Genomic DNA, 19,809 nt, shown 5'->3' with positions numbered 1-19,809 from the left:
TATATATTTATATATATATTTCTTATTTCTCTTCCACCAGCAATGGAGGACAAAGTTCGCTCAGGGGAAAAGAAAGCCGAAGCCCTTGCCAGGGAGAAGCTGCGTTTGGAGGCAGAGCTGGAGTCCATGACCAAGAAGTCCCATGATGCCTCTGGGCAGCTGGTCAATATCAGCCAGGAGCTGCTGAAGAAAGAGAGGTACAGAGAACAAGCTTTATTGATTTTACAATCTGCCTTGGCACTTAGCTGGATGCTTGAGTGAAAAATTATATCTCAGCACATGCAGACACGATGTACAAAAATACACCATATTAACAATTAAATAATGGACAGATACTTGGAGCCCGCAGGCAATGTATCGATTTTATTGCATGTATTGTCAGCGTGAACAATATAATCGGAATCATACATTTTCATTTTGTGATGTTTCATCTGGATAAAACCCATATTGGTTGTCAGCTCAGCAGGAGTTCACCCTCAACAAGAGCTTTTATTTTCCACCAGTGATGCAGTAAATAACAACACACTGCAGTGCAATCAAGACAATTTTGTTTTGCTGTTCTTCTGTGAGTTGTTCTTGTAGCTGTAAAATTATCTGCGTTTGTTGTATTCAAGTGTGAGCAAGGTTAAGTACAATTTCACTGTCCAGCACTGGGGGTAATGAGGGTGCAGGGAGTTGAGACTCACTTTCATTTAAAACTTTAAAACTCAAGGGAAATGTGTTCTGTATACAGGCTTTGCAGTAAAAACATAATATAAAGTGTTTCCTAAAAAGCAATAAAAAGCAATTAACTTTATAAACATATTCAGCAAGAATACGTTGAGCTCAGTGGCTGCAGTGGGGAAGGTTTACAGAGGTAAACTGGCAGCAACAGCCAAAACCTCGTTATGAATATTCTATGAATTTGTGGAATTACTTATTAATAGCACCTGTAGGGGAGCCCCATTGGCAGACCAATAAAATGATGCTAAAATCATATGGGGAAAAACATCTGAAGTACACTGTGGTGCATAATGTCAGCCTTAATGATGTGATAAATTCAAGTTCAATAAAGTCAAATAAAAAATTTAATGAAAAGAAAATGCAGTGCGGAATGGGTGAAAAGGAGGCAAACTGTAAAGTGCTTTGGGTAAAAGTACTATTTAAACTATTTTTTCTATATCTTGCTGAATTATGTAATGCATCTCCTTCTGCCTTCAGAATAATAATAAGAAGTAGAACTTTTTCAAAAACAAGTTGAAAGTGAGTCATAAATATAATAGAATTTTCCAGATATAAGAACTTATACTTATACTTATACTAAAACACAATAAAAACAAGCCAAATAAAATAGAAGAAAAACCGTTTCAGTGAGAGTGTATACATTTAGGCCTGTTTGCTTGCTTTAAATTATACACTTAGAGGTGCATTATAGAGGATATATTTCATCATAGTTTAAGGCAGTATTAATGTTTTGTTTCTGTTGTTTTTTTTAACTGACACTAAAATGCTCAGCAGCGCTAAAGGCAACTATAGAGTCGGATGATAATTCTCATTTTACTACTGTAAATTTGAACCCATTCACATTACACATACTCATTTGCTCCATTATATGATAATATTGATTGAGTGCTGCTTTTGAAAATGATGGAGAAATCATCTCTGCCAGTTCCTGCAGGTTAAAATTTCTGGTGGTTTATACATCTCTGTAGTGAACTGAATTTTTTACAGATAGAGTTCTGTTAAACTTTGATAAGGTTCATTATAAACGTTTTCTCCTAAAGTTGAAATAAAATATGTTTTTACCTCTCTGCATTAAATAATTGTGGCAATGTGTTAATTTTGGTTTTATTCTCATTGTGATATGTTTGGAAGAGACTGATTAATAAAGTTTTGAGAAGATATATACACGTTATCTGTCAAAAATAAGGATTGTGAATGAAAAAAAAATTATTCCAACTTTATGGGCGACCATGTATAGGCAGCAGGCTGAGGGTAATTGCCGCGGTCTTCTAACTACCAGCTTTCCACATAACGCTGCACCACTGTGACATGAAGTCTCAGGGTATTTTCCTCTTAAGGTTAAGGAGCAGCCTGCAGAGGGAAACCGCAAAGACCTGCCAGCGTCTACCTCTCACAGACTGCATTTAGTTGTTTCTGGCACACTTTTCACCAACCTCCCAAGGCCATTTTTGTTGTTTAAGCTCTGCGCTGCCAAATCTGGCTACATTCAGTAATTGAGCTCATGATTTAACCACCCAAGTGTGAAGAGAAAGTTGTCGCAATATCACTGAAGAGGTGCTTGCTCTTATTTAACCCATTTTTTTTTTTACAAAGTCCACATTCATTCACATCCAGACAATGCATTTATCTATGAAGCTGCAGGAGAGCTACAGATTGGTCTGATTGTATTACATTATTGGCGATCTTACAATTTGCAGTTTTACATTATTGATGGTTATGTTCTTACTAAATGCTACAAGGCACTAAAAATAAGTGCTCCTGGCTACCGCAGAATATTTTCTTGTGCATCATCACTGCAGCTATTATGTTGTGTGCTATAAAAATATATATACCATCTATTGGAACATTCAGTGGGTGGCCCCTTGAGTTAGTGTTATTGGATGGTAGTTTCATCCGCTTCCTTAATGTTCCTGCTGCTATTTCAGTCTGTGACATCCTTTCAAGAAAACAAACTAGCACATTGCCTAAAGACAGTGAACTTTGAAAATTGTTACACATTTCTATCTTTTGTAATTGGCTCTCTCGAATTATCTTGTCAAATTCCAGTCAGTTACGTGGCAGAAGAAGTGCTGACTTTTAGGAGCAAACATGAATGCGGTCCAACATAAGTATGCATGCCTCTGCAAAAATCAATGCTACGTGTCATGTCGTGGAATGAGCACACAGGTTTTAGATTGGTAATGGTCAGAAGGGCAGCATACCTGAGACCCTGAAGGAAACAGTGGAGGAATAAGAGGAATACATTATCAGGAAGGTGAAGGGCATTTCTTGAATAATGGAAAATCAAACAACCTTTCACTCTCCTTAAACCTGCATTATTATTATTATTTTTTTTTTCCCACTTGGGGGCAGCGGAAACAAGCTGTGAACACAACATTGGCATATTATGGCCTCATTATGGCAAACTTGTTTGCCAATGGTTGCTCATTTACACATCTTACAGCCCTTTCATGTGCGTTGTGAAAGGGAAAAAAATATTGATTAAAAGCAGCTTGAAGAGATGTGTTCAAGTAGCCCAGTGTAGATGTAGTTCAGTGATATTAGTATGCAGGCAAAGAGCCAAATATGCACAGACAGTTTGACTATGGGAATGGGGCATCCAACCACCAACCACATGTATAGAGATGAGGCCGCCTCCACAATCCCCACTGACCACACTGGATAATATGTTATTCACATCATGGATCAGTAGGCTTTTAAATGATAATGACCTCTGAGCAAGGTCTGAGGACTCATATAATCCTTGACAGCAAAGTTGTACTGTCTCTCTATCATTATTGCTCTTCCAGCAGTCAAGTTCATTCCAACACTTGTGGAAAATTGCTTTTATTTTTTAGTATCACAAAACACAATGGTTTCTTAGTTTTTTACATTATTTCTGTGTTTCGTTGTTATTCCAGGAGTCTGAATGAACTGAGGGTGTTACTCCTGGAATCACATCGCCATTCACGGGACATGGAGAAAGACCTGAACCGAGAATTGCACAAGGCAGAGTGGAGGGTCAAGGAGCAGAAACTTCAGGAAGACATTAAGACCCTGCGTGATAAATTGCTCCTGCTGGTGAGGACTGACTTTGTGATGAGTCATGGCTGCATGTCATCCCCTCTCTCTCTCTCATACTAGCTCTGTTCTATCTAATAAAGGCATTAAAAAAGACATTAAAAAAAAACAACAACTAGGAACTACATTTCCCATAATACAACTGGTGAGGGCTAATAGCTTTAAAACTCTGCACCTAGCATTTAAAAACAGAGACTGCTGCATTAAACATGCAGTCTCCAAACCTCAGCCAAAATAACCCTGATGACATCATCTGTGTGATGACATCACCAGGGTTATTTAGTGAGATTAAGGAAGCTCCTTCAAAGCCCAAAATACATGACACAAGTTTTCCTAAATTAAGTTTTGCTTTAAAACCTAAAAGCCAAAGAGTGTATCATTTCAAATTTTCCTTTGGAATGTATATTTGTATACACCAATATATATCACTTCTGTTACTGTTTTTCTGGATTATTTTTTAGCCATTCAAAAGAGCATGTGTTTCATAGCATGAAAAAATGTAAAGCTGAAATGGGGCATTATCCCGGTTTTAGTAGGAAGTATACTGCTTGTCAGTTTGTGTCTATACAGGCTGCAGAGAAATTGCTGTTGGATTATATATTCACTGCATAATCTGAGATGATCCCAGAGAGGAAATTCAATATGTTTGATTATGAGAATGTGCTATTTATATGTGAATATAATAATCCTTTTCCAGATGTTAATCACAGATACAGTAGCGTGATGATTGAACTGCAGGAGTTGGCTTATGTCTTCCTGCCTTGTGTGTGTTTTAGGGTCGGGAACGGTCTTCACCAGACCACCGGCGGTACTCAATGCTGGACCCTTCTGTCGTGGACTCTGAGGTGAACCGCCTGCGGCAGCGGCTGCTCAGCACTGAGGACGCCCTGAGGACCGCCATGGAGCACAACCAGCAGGTCGATCAGCTGGTCCTGGCCATGCGCAGGCATCCAGAGAAAAGCCCGGTAAAACCTTACTTTGACAGAGTCAACTAGGAAAAGCATGAACATTATTGTGATTTGAGACAGCTTGGGAGAAAATAATATCAAGAATAGCAGAAGGGATATAATCAAGATGAGATGTTTCAATGTCAGTTTATAAAGACAGTTTAGAAGGACTAGTTTGACATTTTGGGAAATATGCTAATTTGCCTTCTTGCCAAGGGGTAGCTGAGAAAATGTATACTTCACACATGTCTATAATGTAAATATGAAGCTACCACCAGTTAGCTTAGCACAAAATTGGAGACGGGGAAATGGCTAACCTGACTCTCAAATCTAATCTCAGCAAGAAAGCAAACAAGTGTCAAAATAGTCCTTTTCATTTTTTAACACAACAGCTAAATCATTTCCACACTGACCATCAGTTTTGTTTTTTTCAGGTGCATGGTGCCAATTCAGCAAATGGAATTCATCATCAGGAGTCAGACAATACTCAAGATGTTGGTATTATTTTCTTATTATTTAAAACCATTAGATGGATGTGATATCATTAATGCCTTTCAGTGCTAAGGAGTCTTGTTTTTTTTTTTTTTTGGCTTTTCAGGAACAACACTGATATGAGAAGAAGAGATAAGACTGAACTGGGACATGCAGAGGTCCATCTTAAAGAAAAGCTCAAGCGACGTTTCTCCTGATCATGCGACTCCTCAAGAAGATTTCAGTTTACAGTTAATACCAAAACAGTGAATCTCTATCTCAAGTGAATTTATGTGTTGTTGCAAAAAGCACCTATTAGCCAATCAAGAAGACCGCTTAAAGTACTATAAAATATAAACAGGAAATGGGACATGGACATGAAGAGATATTATCGGTACAATTCCTGAGAACGTACAATATGGCAACTTTTGATGCTTTACAGTAGTTAGAAAATTTCAATCTCCAAGTTGCCGGGAACTCTGTGACAATTCTTAATTTTGAACCAGAAGGCGAAACGGCTGATGGACGACGATGCGAAGAACTGAAGAACCGGGTCTCAGTTGCTTTGTTTGTTTTATTTATTACTTTGCTCCTCAGCTTTGTTATAATCCTTTATTGGTGAGCTGTCTTGGCCAGTGATACGCAGAGCAACTCTTCAAGGATGACTGACTATTGTTTTTAGGAAGTTTGGCTCATTTGTCACTTTACTTAATACCTGATGAGAGAATTGGTAGCAAACTCATGGCAGTCAGCTCTGTCCAGTGTTCACACTCCTGCTTCCGTGTACAATATGATAAGTAATCGTTGGTAACTGCCTAAATGGAAGTATTAAAAAGGACCTTTAAAATAACACTCTGCCCAAAATCTTTCTTTTGATTACAAAACACAAACAAAGTAGGCTTGCAAATTAGCTGTAAAAAGCTTTTTCCTTTCATGTTCTTGGTTCTGATCTTCTTGAATCCAGTTGTGTTATAATGGAGTCCAATGGTGACCAGTTTTCTGGGTGAAATTTTTTTCAAACCATCGAAAAAAACATCTAGACCACTTTGCACAACATAATCCACTTTTCCAGCCTCCATCAATGTGTCTGTTCCAAACACAGTTTTTTCCACCAGGATACATAAAAATAATCTGCTCCTGTCTTAATCCTCACATACTTTTTGATACTAAAAAAAGGTTTTAAGCAGATTCCTGCACTGTCTGGGGCAATCTAATTTTCTTTATAGTTAACATATGTGGAAGAATTGGTCAAGTCAAAGCTTCCAGCCCACAGAATAACAGCCTAATGAATTCAGAAAATGTGAGGAGGAAAGAAATGTGTTCTGCTAGCATATTTACGATGAAGTTTCACAGTTTTTTTTTACCATCACTCCCCAGTGAACTGCCTCCTTCTGAGAGCATTTGAGTATCTAGTTATCATTATAGATTCTCATGTTCTTTAGGAGTCTGTTGACACAGATAGAGGCAAATAAATACAGCATGAATTTAGTAAGAAAGTGAAAATATCAAATACTGATAACTGCTTCCTGGGCATAAGTACATTATCATTATTCTTTATTTCAAAAGTCAACTCTTGAACAAATGTAGTTGATGAGCCCTGCTTTAAAGCATTGGTGTTGTTGCTGTGGTTACGTGCAGTTGAATATAGGATAACCTATCATGAGAACCAGTTTAAAACAGTGGTTACACTGTTGACTTGAACTACGTTTGTTGTGTCAGAACACAACTAATCATTATTTCTGCACCAATGATATCACCACCAACTGCTTATTATAATTTTTTACTAAATTATACATTTGTACACTTGGGCTGGAAGTCACCAGAAGCACCACAATAAGATATTTTCACTATACTTAAGTCACAATATGATATTATTTTTAATTGCATATTGCAATAACACATTGGAGTTTATTGCCTTTTTTAAAATTGTATATTCTGTCCCCAAAGGAAAATATCTTCTTAGATAGAACAGTCCATCTGAATTCAATAATTGGTTTTGTAGCAAAATGGGATTTTCAAGCAAAAATATCTGTTGCACATGTCTACATAGTCCAGCTTAACTGAACGCAAACATGCACACTACTGTACGGGTATTTTAAACAATGCAAAGTGTATAAAGAAGTTTTTCAGCCCCTTCAGGAACTGTCAGTTACTGTTAAACTGAAATGAAATTAAAAAATCCCAACTTGGCACCATCTATTGGACTGAAAATGCAATTGATTATATTATAATTCTGGAACCAAAAAGTTGAATTTATATTTGCAATAATTGTAATTTCTATAATAAAAGACTGAGGAGTCGTGGGGGGGACTGTATCGATGCAATATTGCCAAGCAATTTATGCTGCATCAATTCCCCCCCCATCCCTAGTGTACACTAGCAGAGGGTTAACTATTACAGGACTGGCAGGAGTTAATTTCAACCAGTAATCTTCTCTTCAGGTATCGGTTAAAGTGGCCATTGGGCCAGTCTTCCTAAGAAGAAGTCATTTTTAGCAATTACACATCAGTGGACTCCCTGCTTGGACATAATGAACCTGAGGGGCCTCCTGAATTCATCTCTCAGTTTTGTTACAGTATGTTTATAGAATGAATATAGTGAATTATTTTAGACTTTACGTTCTGTTAAACTCCGTCCGATCCTGTACCAGTACACCTCTTATCAGTAATTATCAGCTATTTTATTTACTGTGGACTACCTATCAGTACAGACTCCAACCATACACTAGTATTAATTAACTATATGTTCCAACTGTGCAGCCCTATTTGATGCTGTGTCTTAATGTCCCTGGATTACTGTATTTACCTTTATTTATGTAGAACTACTGAAGGGCTGTCACAGGAGCTTAAATCCAAGCAAAATGTTCCACCAATCTTTCCCCAGGTTGACAACATTTGGATTTTATTTGCAAAAATGTTCTCAACACATAAAATTTATACTGTCTTCCAAATATTGTTTTATCCATAACTAAACTATGAGATCCTGTTTGTCGCTGGTCATAGGCTGTACAGGAGACATTACACAGAGGTGAGTGGTTTGGAAAATTTAGAGAAGTGTCTCCTGAGCAAAACATGGCAGGCACTGGTCAGCTAAGATAAAACCTAAATTTTCCATTGGATATTGTACATGGCCTTTTCAGCTGGAGGGTTCATACCCTTTGGATTATTGCTGCAATGGTTTTGGAGATTGAGTCATTAAATATTAACAATGTGGGCAAGGGCTGGTGGTGTTTTATTTCACACTCTTTCATACTTGTGTCACTTCTGTATGTTTGTTTTTGAGGGCAAAGCACAGAAGATAGGTTTATTTCTACAGAGTTGATTCAAAGTGGTGTCAGATTTCATACCACTAAGAGGTTGGTGGTTTGGGAAAATCTGCCAGCTACTATTTATCCATTGCTCTCTTACTCTCTTACTCTCTCTCTCTCTCTCTTTCTCTCTCTCTCTCACACACACACACACACACACACACACAATAAATCCCGTTGTAAATATCCCATCTCAGGCAAATATTTGGTATTAAAATTACTTGATGAAAAGAGGAGGCAATAATTCATTTCTGTGGAAAAAGGGGCCAAGCTCCTGACACCCAGACATTGCGTGTTTATTTACAATCTCTGGATTTTCTAACCTCCACACATATCACTTTTACTGGTTGGCCTTGGCAAATGTCAGGTCTTATCCACATGTCCCAGTTTTTACTAGAGGGCAGATTGGTTATGCTTGTGACATTTAAATAAATAAGTAATTACTTATTTGAAAAAGAAACCAAAAGTGCAGCATATGTGAAGTACAGGCACAAATCAAACATTTGCTATTGTTGAATCATAGTTTAACTTAACTTAGTTCATAGAGGGATAGGGGTAGATTAATACAGAAATTAAAAGAAACTAACAAGGTTACTGTGATGTAGTGGATTACACATATATTTTATTTGTTATAAAATAGGCTACCTGTTTTCCTTCCTCTAGGGTATGAACTTTACCCTATATTAAACTGGCAAGCTATTTTAGGCAATCACAACAGCTATGGCATAACTGTCATGGCCAGAAGATCTATGTAGCTGCCATATATCCACTTAGGACAAATCCTAAAAATAATCTGGATAGCCTTGTATACAGCTACTGTATCACATCAAACCACCTTCATGTCGTTTATGAGGGATTTCTTAAAGCAAAGCAGACAGTGTGAAGTTGCAGCCAAGTGGCAGACAGAGATTTAAACAGTCACAGTCCTAATAAAATAAAAATAATATATTTCCTATCCATGTAAATTGTGTTCCCTGAGGGTATTTCCAGAGGTTCCTCCGTTAATCCTATATGTAAATTGCAGCCAATAGATGCTGTTGTTGAGTTGGGCTGGGATTAGCAGGAGGCGAATGAGTTTCAATTTTACTGGATTACAGAACAAAGAAAGGGGAAAGGGACACCCTGCTCTGTTAAGGGAAAAAGAGAAATAAACTAAGAAAAAATACACAAATAATAGATTATAAAACGTGCGATCGAAGTCAACATTGTGATGATGCGGATTACGATGTTTTAGCAGACGGTACAGCTACATTGTGGATGGGAATTGTGAGCGTTTCTGATGGATTAAAACGGGGGAATAAACCTATTCCGGGATTGACAGCAGCAACAAGGCTATTTAATCGCTAATTAAGGTAAGATTTCGCTGTCGCTTTTAATATTCGTGAGCACTTATATAGCTTGCTTTCACTGAGCGTGTTGCTTTTTGTGACTGTACATTTGGAAATTACAGATTATAACCTAATTTGTGCACTGGGGGAGGAGATGAAAGGAAAGTGCTAGCGCTAGCTTAGCAAGAGGGCTAACGAGTGTAAGCTAGCTAGTTAGCAAACCCGACGTTATTATGATACCGTTAGCTAATTAGCCAGCGTTGATTAGTTAGACATTACGTTACGGTAAGTAGCGAAGAAAGGTTATTGTTAGTTAGCAGCTAAGTCAGCCTAGAGGGACGTCTCCCTGTAACCTTGCGGGTGCTAGCCTGTGTTTATGATGAGGATACAGCGTCTGTCTGCTTGCTAAATTATCCCCCATATATTGCTATCACTGATAAGGATACCGAGCTAGTACAACAAAGCCAGCTAGCTAACGTAGCAAGTGTAAACGAAAAAGGAAACAAGGCATTTTAACTTCAGCAAGACAGTTTGAATAGAAATAAGATTTGAATAACATCCTTGCCAAGTTAATCCCAGAATTGTTAGACCGTAATAAGGCGCAGTAAACTTAAACAATGGGTTACTAATTGCCTTTTACAATCTTGTGATGAAAGTAGCACGGTTGGGGGAGTGTTTCTCACACTAAAGAACACTAGGTAATCGAAAAGCAGACACCAATTTAGATTAAGCTAAATTAAAGCGTTTGGTGTGGGATATTCTGAATCCAGAAAACGGCAGTCATTGCTGTTTTCTTCTTATGTTGCTACCAGCTGTCTGGTTGTAGTGGGTACAAGATGCGTCAAAGTTTATAAAAAGCTGACTGGGATAAAACTTTGTCAGAAGCAACTGTCTGGCGGATTAAATTCACAAGACAAGAAAGACATAAAACAGATTTGTACACACGCTCATTTCCTTTGCTAGAACAGACCTTGACTTTATTTATTGCACCCATGTCTCATATCCTGTGGTTTCAAGCTTTTCTCCTGGGTCTAGCTTTTCAAAGTAATTCCTCTCCTCTCTCATGTGATGTGAAGTTAATAGTAGTTCCCCTGCCAGCATCTTCCAGCACAAGAAGCTTTCACCAAAACTTCTGTGTCCCTTCAAATATAATAATATTTAAAATATGTTTGAACACAATATTAAGCCAACTAAATATAAAATATGCAATATGATTATGTGTTACTGTGAATAATTAATTGACATGATCATGTTTTATGGCTATGTTAATCTATGATTAACTCACTGACTTGTTGGTATGATATAACAGAATTATACTTTAAACATAGTACTTGTTATTGTAAGTCTTGTCAGAAAAAAAAGGAAATTTGTAAAGGTGGTTCGTCCTGTGTGTTTATGTACCACTGTATGGCTATTTACACTGTTAAAATAATAACAGACTCAAAGCATACCTTATGGTTTTGCATAATTTAGCCCATCAACTGCAAATATTGTGTACAATATTGCCAACCAATATGTCGCTTTGATTTGTCAGATCTACACATGTGTAGGAGGACTGAGCATATAATTCCTAATATGTGAATCTGATCTCTCTGGTCTTTTGTTTACTCGTGAGTCTTTCCTGGCATCACAGCAGTTTAAAATCATAACATCAGTAATGACATTCCCAAAAGGCCACGTCTTCAGGCACAGGGTTTAAACAAAGGGATTATGTTGTTGTTTGCTGTAATGATAAGTTGGACAGTAGCTGTCAAACCACACCCAGATGTACTGTAAGTGTAGGGATGTCAAAATTGCAGTCATATTTTTCTTCCTTCAAGAACCAGTTTCCATCATTCGATTAGTAAAATGCCAGATGTCTCATTAAGACTGATTGTCATTATGTCTCTACTAGAGGGATGACATTCAAGAGTCATTCAGCTGCTTAGTTATTTTAGTCATCTTACTACTGAACAAGCCTCAGACCTCTAAGAGGTGAGCAAGTTTTTTCTACAAAACATTTGTCTTGAGGACTCTTGAAACCTGTGGAATTCCCACACATAATCCCACTTTATTAGAGCTCCTCTGAGGACTGTTTGGGCATGTGCAGACTATACTTGACTGACATCTCTCCAACCCTCCTTTAGATTTCTCACACCTGCTAATTTCCCTTTTATGATTGAGTCCGCGATAGAGCCCAACCAGTCAGTGCTAGGTAAAGCCAGTTGGGCGAGTTGGGCATGTTAACCTGAATCTGTGGCGCTGTGCGGAACGTAAACAAAATAACACATGTAGTGCTAGCAACAGCATGATGAATAACACAGACAAATAAACACATATTTTGCATGGCCTAATCCAAGTAAAACATGCAAATGCACTGATCCGAATTTTCCAGTCCTGATACAAATACCTTTGGCTTTGCATTTTGCTACTAATGTTTAATCAAAAAGCTATATGCATCACTGTGTGGAAGTGACTGGCATTATTTTTTTATGCAGCAATATAATAGTAATATATATAATATGGCAACATCGGGCTCAACTTAAACACTGCTTTCCTAACTTTATAAAACTAAGTAGAATAGATCTGCCATTTAGTTTGGGTCTTAAAGTGTATGTGTCTTCACAGTGAGATTCTTATGGTAACCATGGTAACTTATGTTGCATGACTAACCTGATTTAGGCCAGATTTTGTGCTGAGTTTCAGCTTGACATTGGCTAAAAGCACTGTTCACTGATCAACTTCTTTGAAAATAGCATCAGTCTGTAGTCAACAGTCAATAATGGTTGATATAGATTGACAGTTGAGGGCGGTAAAACAATCATGTTAACTAACTTTTTCATATTCTTTATAGAAGTAGACAGAACACAAGCAGTTTGTCTGGTAGTAGTGTCAAATGACTAAGCAAACGCCCCCTTTTATGGGAGCACTCTGTGTGATCTGATGAAGAAAGTCTGGGTTAACAGAGACAGTTGATAACATTCATTGCGGGACCCATTACCTTTGATCAGGGCTTCAGACTGGTCTTACTCTGTCCAACTTGCTTCATAGTACAGCCCCTCTGATATTAGTTTTGCTCTGACAAATTAAAACCTGAGCAGAGGTCCAATTGGCTAATTGACTAATTGAAAACATCTGTTTTATTAGATGGTCAGATTTCTTAAAAGTCCCAGTGAACTTCATAGAATTCTGTAACATCCTGTGAAACCAATTAAAGGCGGGCAATAGTGACATTGTGTGGTACCACATTAGCAAGTTCATTAGTTCCATGTTTAATAGCAGCACATCTTGTCTGCAGCCGAAGCAAGGCAGTAATGTTTGTGCATCCAAAACACAGACTATAAAGTGTGACAGCAGCAATTTTTAGTCACTTGACTATGGAATCAGAGTAAGAGGTTTGCTGCCTACCTTACTGTAGAGTAAAGTACTAAAGTGTAAATGCTTATAAAAACAGTAGGTTTGTAAAAGACTTGGTTAATTACTGTTGTAAATGTATCCTTTTGGTACCATGTTGTCATATTTCACCTTGTTTCCAAACTCCAAACACCCCCTAACTGTTTTTGTTGTTTTAAAGAAATCTAACATCGAGCTCTGACGGCTTGATTTATGTGAACAGAAAACAGTAATTGGTCATCTTTACTGACTTGTGTAGAGATATTGAACTTCTTTTGATTTGTAGTCAGTAAACAACTTTATCGCATTACAGACCTTTTTGAGTTCACTTTAACAGTCTTTATGCAGTTTTGAGCAAATTTAAATTCACTCAGAAGCTTCAAATGGTACTCCGGCTGTCTGCCCAGGATTTTAAGATGCAGGAAAATGCAAGATGCATACATTATAATAAGATATCAGTAGAAATGTAAAAGTGGAAGCTGTTTGTAGTTTGTTGGTTTCTCCTAATCATGTCCTGAGCAAACAATTCTTTAAGCGTACCTCAGTCAGTTCTACACCCTCGTAAAGTATTTTCTTGTCAAACTTGTTGTCTTTATATCATACTGAACAGCTTCTCAAAGAGTAAATTATTCTAAAGGACAAAGCCCCTGACATCGGCTCCAACTAAAAAGGGTCGCTGGCTGATTTTCGTGTTCTCATAGAATAAGTGAGTGTTTGTCAAAGCGATGCCTTGGATGAAATCACAGTCAATAGTGTTGGCGTGTCCACAAAGTTTGCGTCATTCACTATCAACAGAGCAACTGCAGGATTTGCATCTAAGAATGTTGGGCTTTTTTTCTTGCTTCACAGCAGAGTCGTGGTTAAAGTGATTTGCTTTATTTATTACTGTCGTTCCACACTGAACTGTTTAATATTCACAGAGAACCATAACAGGGCTGTGACATTGTGCTTGTGCTTCCTCTTGCAAAGCAATTGACATGGCATTATCCTGAGCCTATGCTTATCCCCACCTTCTCCTCGCTACTTCCTTTGCCTTTTAAATATGTGAGGGAAAGAGGCCATCTATTTCGAGGCCATAATAATTTAGGAGGGGGCTAATGTTTGCTGTGGCCTCAGGGGAGGCAGATTTAGATGGCCAATAGACTTGGCATGTTCAGACTGGTGCAGCTGAACCCCACCACACCCACCCTCCTCTTTCTCTCCCTGCCTCTGTCTATCTCCCTCTACCTCTCTGTCCTCTCTCTATTGAGTCAGTGGTTTGGGCTTGCCAGATTCTAGTATAATGGTTCCCAGTGTCTGGAGAGATTAAAGGCCAGAGCTGCATTGTTCAAATGCCCCGAGATTAGTTTCCAAGGAGACGGGTTTCAGTTGCTATGAGAACATAGTGCCTGGCTTTAGCCGAGCAGTTTTTCTTTAACAATTCCTATCTGTTTGCTTCTTTACTTTAATTTACATCGGCTATCATGTTATTCGGAGTTTGGGTGATTTTTGGTCCCCTACATGCAGTGTTAGGGGAAACTTAAGGACTTATCTTGGTAATCTTAACTCAGTATCTGTTTTTCCTACGCCATCTGTCAAGGCAGGAAATGCGGTATAACGGGGCTCACCATGTGAGTGCTCCAAATGGCCCCAAATGAAAGAATAAGACCATAAACCACAAGTTGCTGAATTCAGAGGAGTTTGTGTTTTAGCCATTCTATTAGCGTTGGTATAGGGATGTTGGTCTGTTGATCACTTTGGTCCAAATTTGAAAATCGTGACAACTATTGGATGGATCATTATCGCCACAGAAATTTTCACCAGCACTTTAAAGTTTTCACTTATCCAAAGAAATATCTCAGCAACTACTTGATGATTTTGCACAAAGTTGTGTACAGACATTTATGGTTCACATATGATGAATCCTAATGACTTTGTTGATCCCTGGACTTTTCCTGTATCGCCACCATGAGGCTGACATTTATGGTTTTGAGTTAAATGTTACGGGAGCTACCAGATGGATTACCCTGCCATTTGGTGCAGACATTAATGTGTCCGCTTCCCAGGATACATTCGTAAACCTTTGGTGATCCCTGCTTTCTCCTCGAGAGCTATCATCAGGTTATATTTGTCCAGTAGTTTAGATTATGACCAAATACCTGCAAAATGAATGATATTTCCCTTCTGCCTCAGCTGCTCTTTGTGTTTAGTTATAATTGGCTAATGTTCACATTCAAACATCACTGCTAAACAGCATTATATTAACCATGTGAACCTGTAGCAATTTGGGGGATTTTTTTGCTCCTGTCGCATTTTATTCATTGTGTCCTTTTCACTATTATTCAATTGCTTGGTGACAAGTTACAGTCTTTTGTCCGGTATAACCCAAGTGTAATGCCATAAAAAAGGGGGAAAACCACAAGTATTACCATTAAAAGTAGAAAGAAAAGGGGTTCCACATGGGATGCAAATTGGACAATTTATATTTTTACAACATCTTCTGACCTCTCTTGTCCTCTTCTCTTTGTGCCGTGTAAACAACTTGCACTTAAGTCGGATTTTACAGAATTTTTGTCATTTGGCCATTGGTCTCAGCCAAGTAAATCATGGCCTCATGGAGTGCAGAAGTGTAATGTGTTTTGCAGGATATAGGTAGTGCAAATGCTTTATTTTTGGCAAAATTTTGAATGAGACTTAGTATAAAGTGACCTTGATGAAATCACTATTTTATGCTTCGATTTAGTTCCCTTCACAAACAGTGAAACAGTTTGTCACACATGATTCATTTGAGGACTTCTTCTTACTCCATTTATCTTGCCGCCTCCGGTATCAGATTGATGCTCTGAATGCATGTTTATATTTGTTTAAAGTCAAACCAAATGATGTCAGCAGAAACTGCTTTGAATGCAGGTCACTGCCGCATGTGTACCTGAATGCATGCTCATGACAGATTTTGTCTCTGTCGCACTGTGGCTTCCTGCCTGAACTGTGTTCATCTGGTCCCCGCAGAGGAATGGCGCAGATGAGGAAACTGGCATGTGATGGCATCAGGACGAACTCCCGGGGCGACTCCCAGGCCCCGCTGGTGTCAGCCAGACAGGAGATCCTCACCAGCCTGGTGTCTGCCCTCGACTCAGTGGTATGTCCCAGATCAACCCTCACACATTGTTATTTCACCTTGGAGAACTCATTCTGTGGTATCAAGATTATTGACTGCTGTTAGCATATGAGTGAAAATCCGCATTTCTGAACCAGTTTTGTGCTTATGTGAATATGCAACACCAGAATTGATAATATGCACATCAGTATGTGAGTATCTAAAGAAATCGCCCTGTTTTGCAGTGTATGGCGATGTCTAAGCTCAATGCCGAGGTGGCATGTGTCACCGTACACGAGGACAGCGTGATTGCCGTCGGCACAGAAAAGGGCAGAGTGTTCCTCAACTCCAGGAGGGAAATCCAAACAGACTTCTACAAGTTTTGCCGTAAGTTCTGCTCTCCTGTGTAACTGTGAATGTTGTTTGTCATTATTCATTCTTGATTGAGCATTGATCAGACTCATTATAGCCACATCTGTGAGGCAGTTATGTAAAATGCACTCATGTCGGATTTGTCCTTGTAGGATTTTGCAGTTTTGTGATCGCACAAATGTAGATTCAGCCCAAAGCTTCGATAACTGCAGCAGCTTGCAGTTTTTCTCAATGTCAGATTACTTCCACAGAAATCTAAGTAGTTGCAGTTTCACACATTTAACCACACTTTATCAGATGAAACGATATACGAACAAACTGTCTTGTCACATCTCATTTGGCAAAACCATTTGATGTGTTATGTTTTACTAATAACAGACATCACTGCTCACAGCTTTTATTTTATGAACACTCAAGGCTTGTATGGATTTAAGTAATTCACAAAGTCATACTTGTCACTTATATAGGTGAAAATCAAGGAAATGGTCTGCACATAATTATTGCTTTTCTATCTTAATGCACAAAGCGCTCCACAATTGGCCATGATTTCATAACACATTCAGAATATAATGGATGATTGGCTGTGTTTCTACAGCAAGTGTTGACAAAATGCTAAATATTTCTAAGCCTTGTGAGAAACTATTTCAGTGTACCACATACTCAAATTGTAAGCCTTCATTTCCTGTAAACAAACTAGTATGCAAGTTTGTAACCCGAGCCATATTGCAGAAATCCTTGCTGGGGCATTACACTCCACCTGTTGACCTTCAGAGCTGATAAAGAACAGCGAATAATGTTCTCAGACTTAACAGTTTTTTCTTAATAATACCAATTAAAAGGGGTCATGACCTTCTATAATGCAATTTAATTATCAGGCTGATTATTGAGGTGAAATTAGTTTACCTGCCAGTTACAGGGAACAGTAGCAGTTAGCTTTGTTTAATAAAGAAATGTAGAAGACATAAGCCATTTGTTTAAGTTTCAGGTAGTTGGCCTTCAACTACAACAAATGAGTGGTATTTGAATCATGAGTTGATGGAGATGCTTTACATGTATCCAAACACAGTCAAGGCCAAACAAGTCATTCATCATCATCAACGTTCCTGCTGCCATTGAACACAGGGACACTTTCTTTCACTTTTGTTTGTACCAAACCACTGATTACCCTCTTATGTCAGAGTTGTGTCAAGCCAGTAGCCTGGCTAACACCAGACTAATCTCAAATGAGATCTAGTCTGGCAACCAGCCATTCATTTCTCCGTAGAGGAGGTGTGGTTAACGATCCTCCGGAGCCGTTTATTGGGCGCTTAGAATGTCTATCAAAAGCGTCTGTAGGTAGCTCTTAGCCAATCGTATCAGTTATACCAGATGACGTATGTAGAGCAACAAAAATGGATGTTTGTTGTGTGTGTGTGTGTCTGTGAGAGAGTGTTGCTTGCTGCTTTGCTTCTCCAGTTCTCGCTTTCTGCAAGATTATTTATTTTCACGCTTTATTCCCCCTCATATCATTCAGCCACACACATCCACTGATTTTATGGGCAATAAAGAAGCTGCTGCGGATCTCTCGGCGGCTCCGCTACGGTAGCGGGGCTATTAGCGCCGCTAGCGGCTAATAGCCCCGCTACCGTAACGCTGGTGATCTCGCTACGAGCCGGGGGACATTGGAGCCGCTGAGAGACCTTTCGCCTTTCAACTTGCGCTCTAAACTATTTAAAACACCATCTACAGCTAAAGAGAGTTTCGCGTCTGCAGCAGCCATGTTGGATCCATAAGAAAACTACAAGCTTCCAAGTGCCGAGTAGTACGCATCATCGTCTTTCCGTCCCTCCCTGCTCTGTGATTGGATGCCTAAAACGGGGCTAAGAAACCTCTCTGGTTGCCAGACTGCCTGGAGGTACGAAATGAAATTCGAGCGCGCAAGGCAGTATGGGTATACCCAGGCTATCAAGCCAGTGGCTTTCTCTCTAAATCAGCAGTAGCAGTATGCTAACTACTTTGGTCTGAGTCTTAATCTCAAATAATATTAGCCGCGACAGATGTTCGGCCCATGAATTGTTGTCTTAAATTTCTGTATACAACACTTGTCCTAAGGCTAAAAAATAACCCACCTTCAATCAACTTCTTAAAGAAAAAAAAGAAAGAAAAAAAAAAGAAAAAAGCTTGCTTGATTTTTAAAACCCAAAACTATTTTGCATGAAGAAACAACCTGTCATACATCACAAACTTTGTGAATATCTAGGTTTACAGTGCAGAAAAACTGGATTTCATCAGTGGAATCCACTCGTTTTCATTACAACACAACTGTCATAATTGGTTTACTGTTTTACTAAAGTAGGGGTTTATTTTTATTATTGTTATTGCTAAAGGTACTGCATAAGTGTACACATAATTTCTTAGCAAGCGTGCGTGTGTACGTGCAAATGCATGGTTTTTGTGTTGTGAAAATGATTTTATAGCTTTAAGACAAGATTTGTACCCTGTTGGTCTAGAGCTTTCATGAACAAAGGCAATGTTGAAAAGAGATCATTAAAGGGGTTTTCTATGTTGTTAAACATAGTGGTGTAGTCATTTTTGACCCCTAAGACAACACAAGGGTTAAAGGTGACACAATCATTACTTTTTTGGAACAAAAATTCTCAATCTTACTTTTGTTCAGTGGAACCCTGAAAGTCAAGGCATTGACTCCTTCAAGGAAAAGCTGAATTTTATTTCTCCAAACTCTTACTGCAGGCCTTTTGACCTACAAGCATCTGAAATGGTATTTCTAACTTTTCTGGAATTTACAAGATGTGACTTTTGTCATTTTGCTCATAGGAGGTCCATGTCTGCAAAATCTCACCACAGCAAACGCCCATACCAAAGACCAGGAAGGCGATCTCAGCAAACTGAGTAAGGACGGTGAGCATGGGAAATCAAGAGCTCCGTCAGATGCTCAATCCAACATCTTTGTCCTGAGGAAGATGGTGGAGGAAGTCTTCACTGTACTTTACAGTAAGGAGTCATCAAGAGCAACATGTGTTCCTCAATAGTCCTTTTTACGCTATACAGCTCGATTTACTCTGATTATTCTTACCTTATTATGACTTACATTGTCCTCAACACTGTTTATATGGAAAAAACTAAATGATGAAAGCAATATTTCTCTCACCCTCT

General features: G+C 38.6%; 2 protein-coding genes across 4 annotated transcripts in view; both read left to right on the top strand.

Moving 5' to 3' along the window:
- clip2 (CAP-GLY domain containing linker protein 2) overlaps positions 1–6,051 on the top strand; it is a 42,616-nt gene extending 36,565 nt beyond the window's left edge. Inside the window, exons 15-19 of the mRNA XM_059351349.1 lie at positions 41–197; positions 3,624–3,783; positions 4,560–4,748; positions 5,165–5,224; positions 5,329–6,051. Of these exons, the coding sequence (XP_059207332.1) occupies positions 41–197; positions 3,624–3,783; positions 4,560–4,748; positions 5,165–5,224; positions 5,329–5,340 (578 nt within the window). The 3' untranslated portion in view covers positions 5,341–6,051. The remainder of the gene's footprint in view (positions 1–40; positions 198–3,623; positions 3,784–4,559; positions 4,749–5,164; positions 5,225–5,328) is intronic.
- Positions 6,052–9,625: 3,574 nt separating this feature from the next.
- The window catches only part of gtf2ird1 (GTF2I repeat domain containing 1), a 34,393-nt gene continuing 24,209 nt past the window's right edge, over positions 9,626–19,809 (top strand). For 2 of the 3 annotated variants that reach the window (XM_059351348.1, XM_059351346.1), the window contains exons 1-4: positions 9,626–9,860; positions 16,197–16,326; positions 16,530–16,671; positions 19,471–19,647. In XM_059351348.1, the coding sequence (XP_059207331.1) occupies positions 16,201–16,326; positions 16,530–16,671; positions 19,471–19,647 (445 nt within the window). In that variant the 5' untranslated portion in view covers positions 9,626–9,860; positions 16,197–16,200. Of the gene's footprint in view, positions 9,861–10,042; positions 10,122–16,196; positions 16,327–16,529; positions 16,672–19,470; positions 19,648–19,809 lie in introns of those variants that run through there. The other variant, XM_059351347.1, reaches the window with a different exon arrangement.

This window comes from Centropristis striata, chromosome 15 (assembly GCF_030273125.1).
Source record: "Centropristis striata isolate RG_2023a ecotype Rhode Island chromosome 15, C.striata_1.0, whole genome shotgun sequence".
In the NCBI taxonomy this organism is placed as follows: domain Eukaryota; kingdom Metazoa; phylum Chordata; class Actinopteri; order Perciformes; family Serranidae; genus Centropristis; species Centropristis striata.
This window is presented reverse-complemented; position numbering and strand designations above follow the sequence as displayed.